We start from the raw sequence: 14868 nt of genomic DNA, 5'->3' as shown, positions 1-14868 counted from the left end.
TGCGCGCCGCGCGACGAGGATAAGAGCACGTGTGACCGCGTGGGTCGCAGCAGGACGACCCGATTCGTGCCATGTAGCCGCGATGCGACGGCACCGGCGGGGGGGCACAAAAACGAACGCCTGCGACGCCGACGACAACAACAACAAAAAAAAACGCGCGCGTTATTTACCGTGCGTTTCTTCTGGTTCCCGCACCGAATCGCACTCGCACGCAAGATGGAAATGGTGCCGTTGGTCAAAGGAACGGACGCCGGACCGCGTCTGAACCCTGAAAGCGAGCGAAACGGCGGTCGGGCACAGGCAGGCGCAGGGGAGGCCGCGTTATCCAGCCGGGCCTGTATATAAAGGCGGCGCACCGCGCCAGCGACGGACGCGGAGGCCAACGCGCACGCAGAGGGGATCCGCAAGGAAGCGAAACGAAACACAGGCAAAAGCGACCGAAAAGGGCGCAACGCAAGCGGTCAGCAGCGTTTCCTCTTGCGTTCGGGCGAGGGCGAGGCTTGCCGAGCGAGCGAGCGACATGCTTGGGGACCGCGAGGAGGGCGACGAGGAGCTGTTCGAGACGGCATCGTCCGTCTCCAGCGCCGACGCCGACTCCGACGACGAGGGCGACCGCTTCCCTAGCGCCGGCGCGGCGGGGGGCGAGGGTCCGTGCGACCAGCAGGACCGCCGCCGCCGCGCGCCCGTGCCGCAGCCGCAGCCGCAGCCGCTGCGGAGGATGAACTCGGACAGCATCTACGACATGGCGTCCATGGTGTCGCAGCTCCCAGCCAAGTAAGTGCACGCGCCTCCCGCCTCCCTTCCGGCGACGCGAAATCACGCCAGGCTCCGGTTCTGAAGCTTCGATATCGTCGTCGCGACTTACAGACAGTACTAGTGATTTTTTTTTTCCTGCTGACGAAGCGAAGAACTGAACTGGTCCTCCTCCGCAGGAAAGGGCTGTCGCGGCACTACGAGGGCAAGGCCCAGTCGTTCGCGTGCATGTCGGAGGTGCGCTGCCTGGACGACCTGCGCAAGAAGGACAGCCCCTACAAGCAGAAGGTCAAGTCGTCGTGCAAGGGCTACGTCGCGCTGGGAGGGATGATGATGGCCAACAAGCCCCCTTCCTCCGGATCCTGCGCCGGCCTGGGCCTCGCCGCCGCCAACGGGTTCAGGACGTCCCCGATTCAGGACGGGTACCAGTACCACCAGTAGGCAGGGCAGGATGGCGGCTTGGCCAGAGAGCACTGCAACTGCAACTGCAACTGGAGCAAGGCGTTTTTGTTCCTCCCGAGGGTCACTGAACTGTTTTTTTTCTCTTTCTTTCTTTCCTTCCTTCTTCCCGTTCTAGACTGCTTGTTCTGCCGGGATTTATTTCCTTCACGGACGCATTAGTCTGTGAGAATTTTATGAGGTGGTGTGATTTGTTACTTGTTCTGCTAGAGGAACTTACCGTTCACCGTTCTGCACTTTTGCTGCTCGGCAAAAGAAAAATGTCCTTTTTAGCCTGTGAATACGAAGCACGGCAGTCCAGGCAGAAAAACATGATCGACTGTTTCACCTTTTTTTTTCATGACAATCTTGTTTTGGAGGTGATCACTCATCAGGATGAGGATATCTAGTTGGGAAGATGTTGGGGACCTTCGGCATTCGAAGATCCTCAAAAACAGGATTTAACAGTATTTCTGGAAGTATAATGTGTGAGCAGGTACCTTCGGACTCAAGTTGGTATCACGACGGGAGAAGACCCGAATAATACGAAGGTCTTGATACAACACCGAAGATGTCAGCAGGAAAGCTTCGGCGTGGTTGCAGGAAATGAAACCGACTTAAAGATGAAAAGGCTATTCAGACCTCGATAGATTACTATAGAATTATTATCAAATGTAAAGGGCATGAATGTAATTTTGTATGGGCTGTGTCCCGTGCCTATAAATAGGTGAACAGTACCCTCGTACTGTTCACGCTGACTTGGCATTCACTTTTTGCGTCACGCTTGTATTGTCATCTCCTTCCGATTGAAGGTACACTTGTAATTCAACGATGTTTTTGTTTGTGCCCAATAATAATATATGATTGTTCATATTGTCTTTTACATTCTTTATATTTCATCCTTCGTCATTAATTGACGAATTTGTGAAGGTACGCCCTTCATAACCTTCGTCCGTAAGCCATTACATCCCAAGGGAAATAATGCTTCGGAGGACGAAGGACTTTAACGATTAACATCTTTCTATGTTGCCTTGTTCTTAACTCATAGCACTTGAGAACAAGTCCCCAACATTGGCGCCCACCTCCGGTGAACTCACTTCCACTCTCAGTTTTTTGAACACCTTCGGCGGTCATAAACCTTCGTTATGGCGCCGAAGAAGGCTTCGGCGACTGGGGTTGCGGCTCTGCAACCACTGGACCACAATCAGGAGACAGTCTCCCTGCGGGAGGCCCGAAGCCAGAAAAGGAAGGCTGTCAGTCCGACACCACCAGAGGACGAGATAGATCAAGAAATCAGAGATATGGAGATGCTTCATCAACAAGTACAGAGGAAGAAAGAAAAGATGGCCAGACTAGCTGAACTGCAGAGGCAGATAGATGAAGCCTCTGAAGAAGTTCGTCATCTTGCTCAGGATGAGCAACACCGAAGGCCTCAGCATCAAGACCTTCATCACGAGGGTTTCCCCAACGAAGATGACTGGTATGACAATTTCCATCATGGGAATTTTGTTTTTGATGATGCTTCTCCCTTGTCCGCTGAGCTGCAGGCTACACCTTGGCCTCCATCCTACAAGCCGCCTCAGCTCCCCGTATTCGATGGCCACTCAGACCCGAAGCAGTTTTTGATGAGCTATGAAGCAACAGTGTCTTCGTATGGTGGCAATGCTTCAGTCATGGCCAAATCTTTCGTTATGGCTGTCAGAAGTGTTGCTCAAACCTGGTATTCCTCCCTTCGACCAGGAACGATCACTTCATGGCAAAAGCTGAAGGATTTGTTGTTAACTAGCTTTCAAGGATTTCAGACGAAGCCGGTTACTGCTCAGGCTCTGTTCCAGTGCACTCAGGATCATGAAGAATACCTTCAGGCGTATGTCCGAAGGTTCTTGCGTTTGAGGGCACAGGCACCAACGGTGCCCAATGAAATTGTCATCGAGGCCATGATCAAGGGGCTTCGGCCAGGTCCGTCAGCTCAGTACTTCGCCAGGAAGCCCCCTCAAACTTTGGAGAAGCTTCTCCAGAAGATGGATGAGTACATACGGGCCGATAATGATTTTCGCCAAAGAAGGGAGGAGGCTTTCAGGTTTTCTGAAATGGCCAGGGGCTTCGGAGGGAGATTCTACCCGAGGCACGTGAGATCAATTCATAACTCTACACAAAATGATGACAGAGGAAGCCAGCAGCAAAGGCCACAATGCTCCTCACAGGCTTCGGGGCAACAGCAAAGCTCCTTCCGACCACCAGCTCCAAGAGGCAGAGGCGCCAGGGGCTTTGGAGGAAGATTTGGAGACCAACCGAGAAGAATCTTTTGCTTATTCTGCGGTGAGAACAAAGGCCATACTACCAGGATGTGCCATGTTACTATTCAGAAGCAAAAGGAAATAGCTGAAGCAGCAGCACAACAAGCTCAGCCGAAGCAAGTCATGCATACAGCTTCGTATCATTCGCCCTACATTCCAGAATATGTGGGCAATCATCCTGCAGTTTCTGTTGCTTCGGCGAGTCAGCCTCAAGCTTCTTGGCAACAGCCTCCACCTCCGTTGCAACAAGGCCAGCAGCCAGAAGGGCGCCAGTATGCTCCACACCAGAGGGACTTCAGAGAGCAGTCCGAAGCTCGTACAGTCAATAGCACTGTGCCAGAGTCAAAGCACATCTATTGACAAATATCCTACCTTAATAGCGATCTTTTTCATTCAGTTTTATCTTCTGTAATAAAGGACATTGTTTAGATTTCATGTAATTAGTTTCGTTGAATCCTACAAGGAAAATATATTTTCCTCACAGGCTTATGATAACAAAGAGGACCTTCGAACTATCGAAAATTCTTCGAAGCAACAAAAAGTCGTTCTAAGGAACGCAGAGTAAGTTGCTGAAGTCACAAAAAGTCGTTCCAAAGGGAGCGCAGTGTAAGTTTTCTGCTCCAAAGTCGTTCCAAAGGGAATGCAGAGCATACAGCGAAAAGTCAACGCTGATACCGCCTAAGTAAAAGGCGAAGCGCGAAAAGTCAACGCGAATACCGCTGAAAGTAAAAGGCGAAGAAGCTCCTAAGGGAGGCTTACAGCGAAAAATAAACGCTGATTCCGCTGAAGTAAAAGGCGAAGAAGCTCCTAAGGGAGGCTTATAAAAGATTGTGTTTTATTGCAGGGATACGAATGTATCTTCGGAACAAACATCATCTCACATGACATAACATCATCGCATCATTTCGCATAGCATAAGCATCATACATCATTTTGCACATGGCACAAGAGGTGGACACATTATCAATTTACAGAAGAATGCTTTGAAAAAAGGGAAAAATCATAGTCACAAAAAGATACGTCATTAATCTTCGGAAGTGTAGCTTCGGAAAATATTTACACGAAGCCTGGATATTATTCATCAGAATATTGGATATTGTTGTGACAAAGAAAAATTCTTCTTCACGACGCATGAAAAGAAGGGAAGGTGTTTTTTCGTCAAAGACTCAAAAACGGTACGTATAAAGTTTCATGCATCGTAAAGAATTGAGTAACAAAAGTAGGTATATTACATTTGGGGTTACAGAATGTTACACTATATTACATTTCAGAAGTTTTTACAAAAATAATTAATCTTCTCTCAAAACGACTTCTGCAGCCTCGTTCAGGAGCCGATCGACGACTTCGTCCATAATATCTTCAGCCATCTTTTTAATTTCGTCGTCTCCCTTCGGCTGAGGGCCCGAAGACGCTTTAGTCGGATCTGAAGCAGCACAGGATACGGCTACATTGCTATTACAAATCGTAAACAAATCTTAAAGCCTAAAGAATACAACACAATAAAAACTATTAGTTAATACCTAATTGACCTTCGGCCTCTGCGCTCTTTTCAGCAGTCTCAGCTACTTCTCTAGCATCGTGAATGCCCTTTTCACTCCTTCGAATAATTTCTCCGGCCATTTCTCGGCCACCATTATCCCAGATATCAGTAAAAAATTTTCCACCAATTATACTAGCTTCGGCCGAAGGATCTCTTGCATCTTCAAAAGATAGACCAGTTTCGGACTGTGCTAAAATTTTCACATGTTCGCAGCCCTTCTTCTCTAAGATGGTGGCAATCCCTCTGGCGCCAGAGAAGGCACATATATCTCCTCGGCTATTTAAAATTTCTTCGAAGGCTTCAGCTTCGTGGTCAATCCATTCGATGACACCTTCGGGATTGCCTTTTGAAAAGTTTTCCTCACTTGAGAATGCGCCGACCTTGGCGAAGCTAGCCTTTAATTTCTTAACACAATCTATAGATTTGTTATAGCATCTCTTTTTGGACGAACGAAGCTCTTCAACAGTCACTTCTAGGTGATCTGCCCATTGATCGCTGAGTTCACGCTTTGTTTCTTCGAGTATGCGTTCTTCTTTGGCTCTGGCCAGCTGTTTCCGAAGGTCTTCAATTTCGCGCTTCTGAGCTTCAGCTTGACTTTTAAAAGCAGCTTCGTCTTCCTTTATTTTATTTATCAATGAGTATACTATTTTATCTTTTTCGAGACCTTCGTTCCTCAGTTCAATTACTTCGGAACGAAGGTTGCTTAGGGCTATAGTACACCCTTCGTCTTCAGCATCTTTCTGTGCCCTGAGGGCATTGCTAAGTATCAGGCCCTGCAAAGAGAAAGATGTCTACTTTAATAGGTTTAAACAAACGAAAAATTTTGAACTCAACAAAAATACAAGGATTTCATTTGTCGCACCTTTAAGCTATTGTAAGCTAGGCTGTCGGCCAGATCGTTCTTTGACAACACCGAAAGTCCGTCTTCTAAAGTTGGGAATCCGAAGCTCCTGCTCATCTCCCGACAGACAGAAATTTCCTTGCTGTCGGGGAGACAATACAAGAAGTCGTCTTCCCCACTGCCATTGAATATTAACGCCCCCTTTGGATATTTCAGTTTTTGGGCATAGTGCTGGGCCTCTTGTTCTTCTTTTTCTGATAATTTTTTCCCCGAAGCATGACGAAGAATATAATCACGAGCTTTGGGGGTGCTTCGGGGGCAATAACACTGGTGTCTTCAACAAAAGTTGGCTTTGCTATTTTTCTGCCTCGCTTTCCAAGGGTTTTATCTTTGCGGGCTCTGAGGGCCCAGCTTCGGTTTCAATCTCTTGCTCTGGAGCTTCAGAACCAGAAATTTCAGTTGTTGTTTCAGGAACAACAGCAGCCTTCTTCGGAGGTGTGCTTGAAGATTTGATCGTTTCCAGTACATCTAGCACGTTAGCCATTCTCTTTCTTTTCGGAGTCACTACTGGCACTTTTTGGTTTTTCACTGTCTCAATGTTTGTCGCAGGACTAAAAACTTCTGATGTTTTGGATCCCTCAGTTGCTTCTTTTACCTTTTCCATTTTTTCTGTGGACGGCGCTTCGGCCTTCTCTTTCATTTCTGATAGCAAAATCTTCGATTGTTTCAATTCTATCTTTGTTGGCACTTCGGCCGTTTCTGCGATTTCTGGCAGCAAAGTTGGCTCGGCAGGTTTTTCAGTTTCAGTGGCCGAAGGAGTTCCTCCGGTAAACTCAGGCACCAAAGCTGGTTCAATATAGCGCGGCCGATGTGTGAGGACCTTTATCTTCTTTCTTTTCGGTTCTGGCTCGCTAGGAGCAATTACAGCTTCTTCCTTTGCGGAGTTTGTGCCTTTTCTCTTCTGCCTTCGAATGGGATAGCAATAGTCAGGGTAGACAAACCCGATTGCATCGAATACCCGATTCAGCCTTTTTTTCTTTCGGCCTCCGAAGGCTGCTGACATTGCAGTATCTTCGGCCTTTGAGTAAGCCCCAAGCAGTTCATCACTTAAATTTTCAATACTTTTTAACCAGTCGTCATCTGGCTCGACGAATTTATCTCCAAATTTAAAAGTATACTTCAACCTGATAAGTCCACCTTCGTTGGCCTCTTTTATGGTTTCTTGTGGCATCTCCCATTTCTCCGCAAGCGGCCATACCCTGAAGGCGATATGCTCTTGTACTAAGTCCCTCGTTCCAATAAAAGAACAGATAACTCCGAAGGCCCTCTGGCATTCTTCGGCAGCCTCATTCATTTCAACCTTCGGCCTCCGAAGGCCGAAGCTTTGCCAAATAGGGCGCATAATTATACCCTTGATATCTTCTCGTGCTGTCAGATCATTCTTCACATAGAACCATTCTGTCATCCAGTCTCCAGGCCATCTTTTCCGAAAGGTTGGCACGGGGCAGCTTGACCCCGACCGAGAAACAAAACTGTAGCAGCCAAAATTGTTGTGATACTGTTCCTTACCCCAAGATTTCGTTTCGTATGATAATTCGTGTATATTGCAGAAACTTTTTGCATCAGGCTTCAGACCTTGGCTTCTCACGGCCCACACGAAGATATTTAGCCTTATGATTGCCTCAGGGGTAAGTTGGTGGAGATAAACTTCGAATATTTTCAGTACCTCCACAACGAAGCTGCTCAAGGGAAATCGCAGCCCAGCTTTCAAAAAGCTTCGGTACACTACAACTTCATTCTCTTCAGGGTGTGGGCAAGTTTTTTCCCCTTCGTCGGCCCTCACAATGGACAAATCCCGGAAATACCTTCCTCTCATGTTGACAAGATGATTCTCTTTGATAGTTGATTTACCATAAACTGAATGACTTGGTCGCCAGGGACGATCTTCGGAGTCCTCGCCACCACTGTCCACATCGTAGCTATCACTATCACCAGTATCTTCAGACAAACCTTCCAGAATCTCCTTCGTAATTTTTTCTGTATTGGTCTTTGACATCGCTATAAGGAACCCCAGGTTTTTCTCTTCGTCAAGGCTCAGCTTCATCTCAGCAACAGTCTTCTTATCTTCAGACATCTTCGGAGACGCTAAAAAACTATTTTCGAAGCCGAAGCTTCAAAACTAAAGCCTTAGCAAATCGCAGTGCACAAGAGCTAAAAATTGAGTGAGCGGGAGCAGTTGGCCAGAAAGCGTGTCAAATGAATTTGCGGTATGGCCGTATTTATACGCCAAGGGCGTTGAAAATCTAAAGACCCCGCTTGTCAGTGAATGTTGCTATTCTAGCAAAGGGAAGGTGTTTTTTCGGACCTTCGGCGTAAAGCTTTCGTCCATGTCGCAATCTAAATTCGTTATTTTAAACAAATTAATATTGCGAGGGGCTACTGTTGGGGACCTTCGGCATTCGAAGGTCCTCAAAAACAGGATTTAACAGTATTTCTGGAAGTATAATGTGTGAGCAGGTACCTTCGGACTCAAGTTGGTATCACGACGGGAGAAGACCCGAATAATACGAAGGTCTTGATACAACGCCGAAGATGTCAGCAGGAAAGCTTCGGCGTGGTTGCAGGAAATGAAACCGACTTAAAGATGAAAAGGCTATTCAGACCTCGATAGATTACTATAGAATTATTATCAAATGTAAAGGGCATGAATGTAATTTTGTATGGGCTGTGTCCCGTGCCTATAAATAGGTGAACAGTACCCCCGTACTGTTCACGCTGACTTGGCATTCACTTTTTGCGTCACGCTTGTATTGTCATCTCCTTCCGATTGAAGGTACACTTGTAATTCAACGATGTTTTTGTTTGTGCCCAATAATAATATATGATTGTTCATATTGTCTTTTACATTCTTTATATTTCATCCTTCGTCATTAATTGACGAATTTGTGAAGGTACGCCCTTCATAACCTTCGTCCGTAAGCCATTACATCCCAAGGGAAATAATGCTTCGGAGCACGAAGGACTTTAACGATTAACATCTTTCTATGTTGCCTTGTTCTTAACTCATAGCACTTGAGAACAAGTCCCCAACAGAAGAAGAGACAAACATTGACACGATGTACTCGGTCATCCCAAACACATTCAATACTTACGGATTCATGAATTTGGGATCACTTTTTTTTTCTGACAGTGGAGTGTCCTCTCCGTCCTGACTCCAGAAAGAGCCAGATTTCAAATTTTCAACTGTATTAATAAAAAATGAATTATTATTTACATCTTCATTCTCAATTTGCTATAAAACGCTATCTTTATTTAAAATTGCAAGTCATGCTTATTTTTTAGATACATAACCAGATAGAGGCTTGCTCGGTTAGCTCTCAATCTATATGAATTGAGTGGGATTAAATGAGTTTGAAACCCAAATAAGTTAAACTTCTTCTTAATTTTTTCTAATCTTATCTAATACATGTGTATTAGAAATAACCAAACAAGTCCTAAAACCTAAAGTTGAGGGAAATGGGAAGAAGTCTCTCCCCTTCTGAACCGGGGGAAAAGGTATTAGTATCCATAAAAAAACCGAACATGAGAATTTTTCGTGGCATTCTGCATGTCTGTCTAAATGAGAAGACAGTAGAGATGACAAAACGTGCGGCCTGGTCCGGACCCGGTAAAGCCCGACCTGTTTTAGGTCTGGCTCGTCATGCACGATTAAAAAACCAGACCGGACCGTCTAAGCCCACGGGCTTGATTTTCTGTCCAAGCTCGGTCCGTAGCGGACCTAAGCACAAAAAAGCGGACCGAAAATAGGCTAAGGAGACTAGTAAACATGTTTTAGTGCAAAAAAACAGGTTTTACGGGTTTCGAGATAAACGAGCCATGTCGGACTAGTCCACCGTGGCTAGTTTTCTATCCAAATCTGCCCCGCTTATTCATGCCGGACCGGCCTAGACCCGCATAGAACTGGGCCGTGCCGGGCTCAGAACGAGCCCAAATAGCGAGCCCTGTGTTTACTAGACATATAGAAGAGAGTAGTCTCTCCCCTTGTGAACCGCGTATAGAAGACAGTAGTCTCTCCCCTTCTGAACCGCGTAATGGTATTATGATCCACCTCAAAAAAAAACGTGGACCTGAGAATTTTTCATACTCTTTTGCATGTCTATCTCGACGAGAAGAAAGAGAATTTCCTTTTTTTTACTTGTTAAAATAATTATTCAATTAAGTTATAATGAGCCAAATCAACGTATTTTGGATACTACCATACTTAGATATATAATGAAAAACATAGCCCCTCCATCCTAAAATATATTCTTTCTATACTGCTTTTTTCTATTCTTTAATAATAAATATAGACATATATACAAACTATATGCATATATTATTTAGACTATATTTATTTCTCTCCTAAATTATATAAACTAAATTATATAAATTAAATTATGATACAAAAATATATGTTATTTAGACTAAAAATGGAAGCGTAAAATATTATTTGGAATTACAAATAAGCCGAAATAAGCTATCTAATACTAGCTTATTTATGATACTAAAGCGATATTTTACTCTTTTATTTTTTTACTATAATCCAACTTATATAATTTAGGAGAGAAACAAATACACCATTAAGTAATGAATGTATATTAGTATAAACGAATTATATTTTGAGATGACGGAAGGAGTGTATCTTAAAAAGCCACAACGGTTTATGATTTAGGTAAGAGTTCTAAAGAGAGCATATTATGGTTACTTTAATACAGTAACACTTATGTTGTACTATAAATGGCAGTATTGTTTAAATTACAAGTTGTTTAGTTTTTGGGGGGGGGGGGGGGGGAAGTGCAGCTTTATTAATGGAGGGAGTACATCTTTTTTATTACAAGAAGGAAACATCTTTTTATTACAAGGAAAACATTCATACCAGATATGCACACAGATCTCTCGCACTCCCTGCAACAACCCACAGGTCTCCCGGCTCCCGATAGCCAAATTTATCTCGCCACCCACATGCCACAACATACAGTTCTGTCCCGAGGGAATTCCGCAGGCTGTGCAAACTTATGCCGGTAATTACACTCTGCCGATGTACAAAGAGCGAAAAACAGATGCGGAAACCATAGCTGATCCACCTAGCAGGCTCGAACCTCGGTCAAACGGCCAGGTGGTGGCTCGCAATTGCCGGTAAGCTTCAAGGACCCAAGGAAGCAGGAGAGTTTCCTCATGATGGGCTTGTGGCGAACCACTACTTGCACTTCGACAACGTCCTTCCCGTCATCGGCGTAGGTCTCATAGCCCTCTAGATCTTCTTCGGTTATGAAGACTGCATCACTACACCCAGTGGGGCTCGTTGGTCTGGACAGCATACTTCGACAACGAGGTAAAACAAAATGCTCGGTGTCAAACTCAGTGGTGGTGTAGCCATCAACTTCAGGGTCTCCAAAGGATGCTTCATTGGATTCTTCACAAGTTATCGAGACCTCATTTGAGCTCTGAATCCGAAGGCATCTGCTGCTCAGCGTGCTTGACAGTTCACTGGATTCCTCATAAGATAGTGCTGAGCAAGTTGGGTTCGAGCTCTGTATGGAAAGGCATCTAGCGTTGAGCTTGCTGAACATTTTAACGGCCTGCAGTAAAGTATCATATTTCAGCAACTGGATCACAGAATTGGAGACCAAGTGTATGAGTAATAAAATTCATAGAGTATATGTAATAATCATGTAATAGAAAGCTGCCAAGAAAGTCAGGAGCGTGCCTGCCACTGTGCGGGCGCTAAAAGCACTCTAGGCCTCACAGACCTCGCATGATCCAAAGCTACTTCAGGAGTCATATTTCTGTACTTGATCTGCATTAAGTATGTATATTCAGTTTATATTAGAATGCACAGTTACAAGACAGGTAAACTAGAAGCAAAGCATTTTTCTTACCAAAAAACACAAAACTATAGTGGTGCTTCGTCCCCTTCCAGCCTTACAGTGGACATAGGTGCTACCACCTTGCACTTCATTACCTGGAAAAAGAGCATAATTTAATTAGCTTTGGCCATCTGACTTTCACAGAAATCACACAGAAACAGGACATAACGACACTGTGATTGTTTCTAAAGCCATGGAGCTTTAGTCTTCTGGTACAATGTTTCAAACTGTCTACTGATATGTATTCTACCATACCGAACAAGGCGACGGCCAAAAAAAAAAAAAAACTGGCACGTCCATTAGTATTTCCTACTGTGAATGAGCCGTTGAACACTGTGTTTTAACATCTATATACTTTATCCAACCATGTGTGTTTGCTTCTAGGGATTATCACCAGATAATATCACTGGGGTGGTTCACAACACTGCCTGATATGCATCATGATAACTGATAAAGAACATGTTCAAAATTATATATCACTCTAGTTTTGTTAAATCAGTTTTCTCTAACTTTGAACAAGTTTATAGGAAAATACATTAATGTATGCAACACCCAATAAGGGAATTGTCAAAAAAAAATATTCAATGGTGGCTTCAATGATACGACATTGGTACATTTTCCTACACAAGATAAGAGAAAATTGGCATTGGAAAAAAAGCCTATAAGTGACCTATAATTTAGAAAGGATGGAATACAACTTTATACTAGCAGTCATAACTCAATTGAAGGATAACCCCTTGCATTCAAGCTGACAAAATGTCCAACGACAACCAAATATAATATCAAAGAATACGATGCATCACACAAACCATAGCTGATCACTACCACTACTTCCCTGAGCTGAACTGACACCACGAAATTAGCACCCTAAAGCTGAGATGGCATCACCAAGACAAGTTGCCTGATGATGGATTGATGAAGCACATATAAAATTCTAGAAACCCTAAGAAGCAAAAGGAAATAAACTCATGGCTCCGAACATACTTACAATGGATAAAATCCACTGCACGACAAATATGCTCCAGGGATGGGGCAAACAGGTAGTCTCTTGTAGGAATTTTGAGATGATTGATTCCATGAGCCTGAAAAGTATAATTATATAATCATTCAGATCACAAGTTGTAAAACCTGCCAAATATGGTATGGTGTCATAATAATATCTTGCTTGCTACCTCCCTACTCATGTGCACTTGCACCAACCTTAGAAACAGGGAACGTTCCGGCAACGCGGGAACCATCTCGTCCACGTAGTGTTAAAAAAGTTTAAGTACATTACCAGGTACATGTTCTCGTTCCTTGACCCTATCGATCTGGGAACCTGGTTACTAAGGCACCAACCTAACCGAGTGATTTGCTGATTGTGCAATTCATAACGAGACAATGACATGATGTATATGATCAGAATGCACAGACGAGGATAAAATGATTCTGCCTACTTCTACAATGACATGATCTACAGCTTCACAACTAAAGTGCCAATGTGCCATTAAGTTCATTATGTAGATACTTGTTAGGTTAGGATACATCCTATAGTTCTCTTGGTCAAGTAATAACATTATAAGTTCAGAGAGAAATAAAAGTAATTCCTGCAGCTACAAGAGGTAAAAGAACATCTACCTGGTATAAGGATGTCGGAACCAGAGTTTCATAGGGTTCATTGAGTGTAACAACTCCTCTTACACCAAGTTGCTTCAGGCGCAGAACATCGCTAGAGAACGGAACAGCACCTAGCAAAACATACTGAAGATAGAGGTGGTAAGAATATCAAGCAACAACCTTGTTTGGATGTTGTCCGATTCACATCAATCCACATGTGTTGGGTGGATTGAGGTGAACCAACAATATCCAAACAAGTCCTAAGAAGGAGTGACTATCGTTATTCCATCACCAATTTAACGGATCAGCTCTAGTGACTAATCACCAAATCAACTGATCAGCTCAACTAATCACCAATTTAACTGATCAGCTCTAGTGGCTAGACTAAATGATACATACCCATCTCCATAACAATAAGATTGTGCGTATATTCGATGAAACTTAATCGGGAATCAACTGAATTACCGACCCACACAACACTGGACGTCCCCAAAAGCATATCTCCAAATCGCACCCCGGATCAGAAATAACGAAACCAGGACATAAACATGGAGACAAGCAAAAGATCAGCACCTTGTCGATGCGATCCCACCAGCGGAACTCGCCATCGAACCGGTTGCGGAGCACGTTGTAGAGAAGCGTCGGATAGAACAGGACCCTCGCGCCGGCACCAACGATAGCGCGCTTCGCCCGCAGTCGCACAACCGCGACAACCTCCCCGTAACCACTGCCAACCTCCGATCCCTGCTCCTCCCGCTCGTCGTCCTCCACCTCCAGCCCATCTCGGAGCTCCCGAATCCTCATGCCTGCGCGCCCGGATCGGAGCCTCCCAACCCTACCGGCAAACCCTAAGAGCCAACGCGCTTTGCGGCGTCCTCCCGCGCTCCTCGATTTCAGGGTTCGGGATGGAGAGTGTGGAGGGATTTGTGGATCGAGAAATGAATAATCTACTGGCTTCGAGACGCCGAAATGGGAGAAGGAAGGGGCGGCTGCGGATCAACGAAAAAAACAGGTGGACGACAGCGACGGGAATAGATGGCGTATTGGGTTGCGAGTTTGCGACAGATCTGCTTTCCCCTATGTTTAGCTCTGATCAGTCATGGCTTAGTGTGCTTTTGCGAAATGGTCCTCGGATGGTTAGACAATTATCTGGATTAGAGGATTTTGTAACTCTTTTTCCGTAGCTTCACACTTTTGTATATACACGTTGCAGCAAAAACGTCAAAACACTCTTCCTCCTCTTTTTGAATTCCCACCACGGGCGTTTGGATCCCTCGTTTTAGAGAAAATTAGAATTCATTTGAGCCTTGATCGGTTATTTTCAATCCATATGGATTTAAGGGGATTGATATGGATTGGGACAGATTTTACTTACTAGGGATTGAAACCTCCTCAATCCATATGGATTAGGATAGAACCGAACCAGCCCTAATAAAGTAACATATTTAACTTAAAATTTGACATTCTATCACTTTCTAAAGTTCAGATATAAGCTAT

At 44.5% G+C, this 14868-nt stretch overlaps 2 protein-coding genes across 2 annotated transcripts; one reads left to right on the top strand and one right to left on the bottom strand.

Moving 5' to 3' along the window:
- The first annotated feature begins 229 nt into the window (after positions 1-229).
- LOC100383996 (oxidative stress 3) lies at positions 230-1447 on the top strand. Its single transcript, NM_001176608.1, has 2 exons — positions 230-774; positions 933-1447. The coding sequence occupies exons 1-2, from the start codon at positions 521-523 to the stop codon at positions 1192-1194; spliced, it is 516 nt and encodes a 171-aa protein (NP_001170079.1). The 5' UTR covers positions 230-520; the 3' UTR covers positions 1195-1447.
- A 9545-nt stretch (positions 1448-10992) lies between these two features.
- Positions 10993-14175, bottom strand: LOC732727 (dual-specificity protein-like phosphatase 4). The gene is given in 6 exon segments (NM_001112356.1): positions 10993-11487; positions 11616-11705; positions 11788-11870; positions 12764-12857; positions 13393-13515; positions 13945-14175. Coding segments are annotated over 6 exon segments (1116 nt in total).
- Between the last annotated feature and the right edge of the window lie 693 nt (positions 14176-14868).

Source organism: Zea mays, chromosome 6, assembly GCF_902167145.1.
Source record: "Zea mays cultivar B73 chromosome 6, Zm-B73-REFERENCE-NAM-5.0, whole genome shotgun sequence".
NCBI lineage: Eukaryota > Viridiplantae > Streptophyta > Magnoliopsida > Poales > Poaceae > Zea > Zea mays.
The sequence above is the reverse complement of the archived record's forward strand: the minus strand, read 5'-3'. Positions and strand labels throughout refer to the sequence as shown.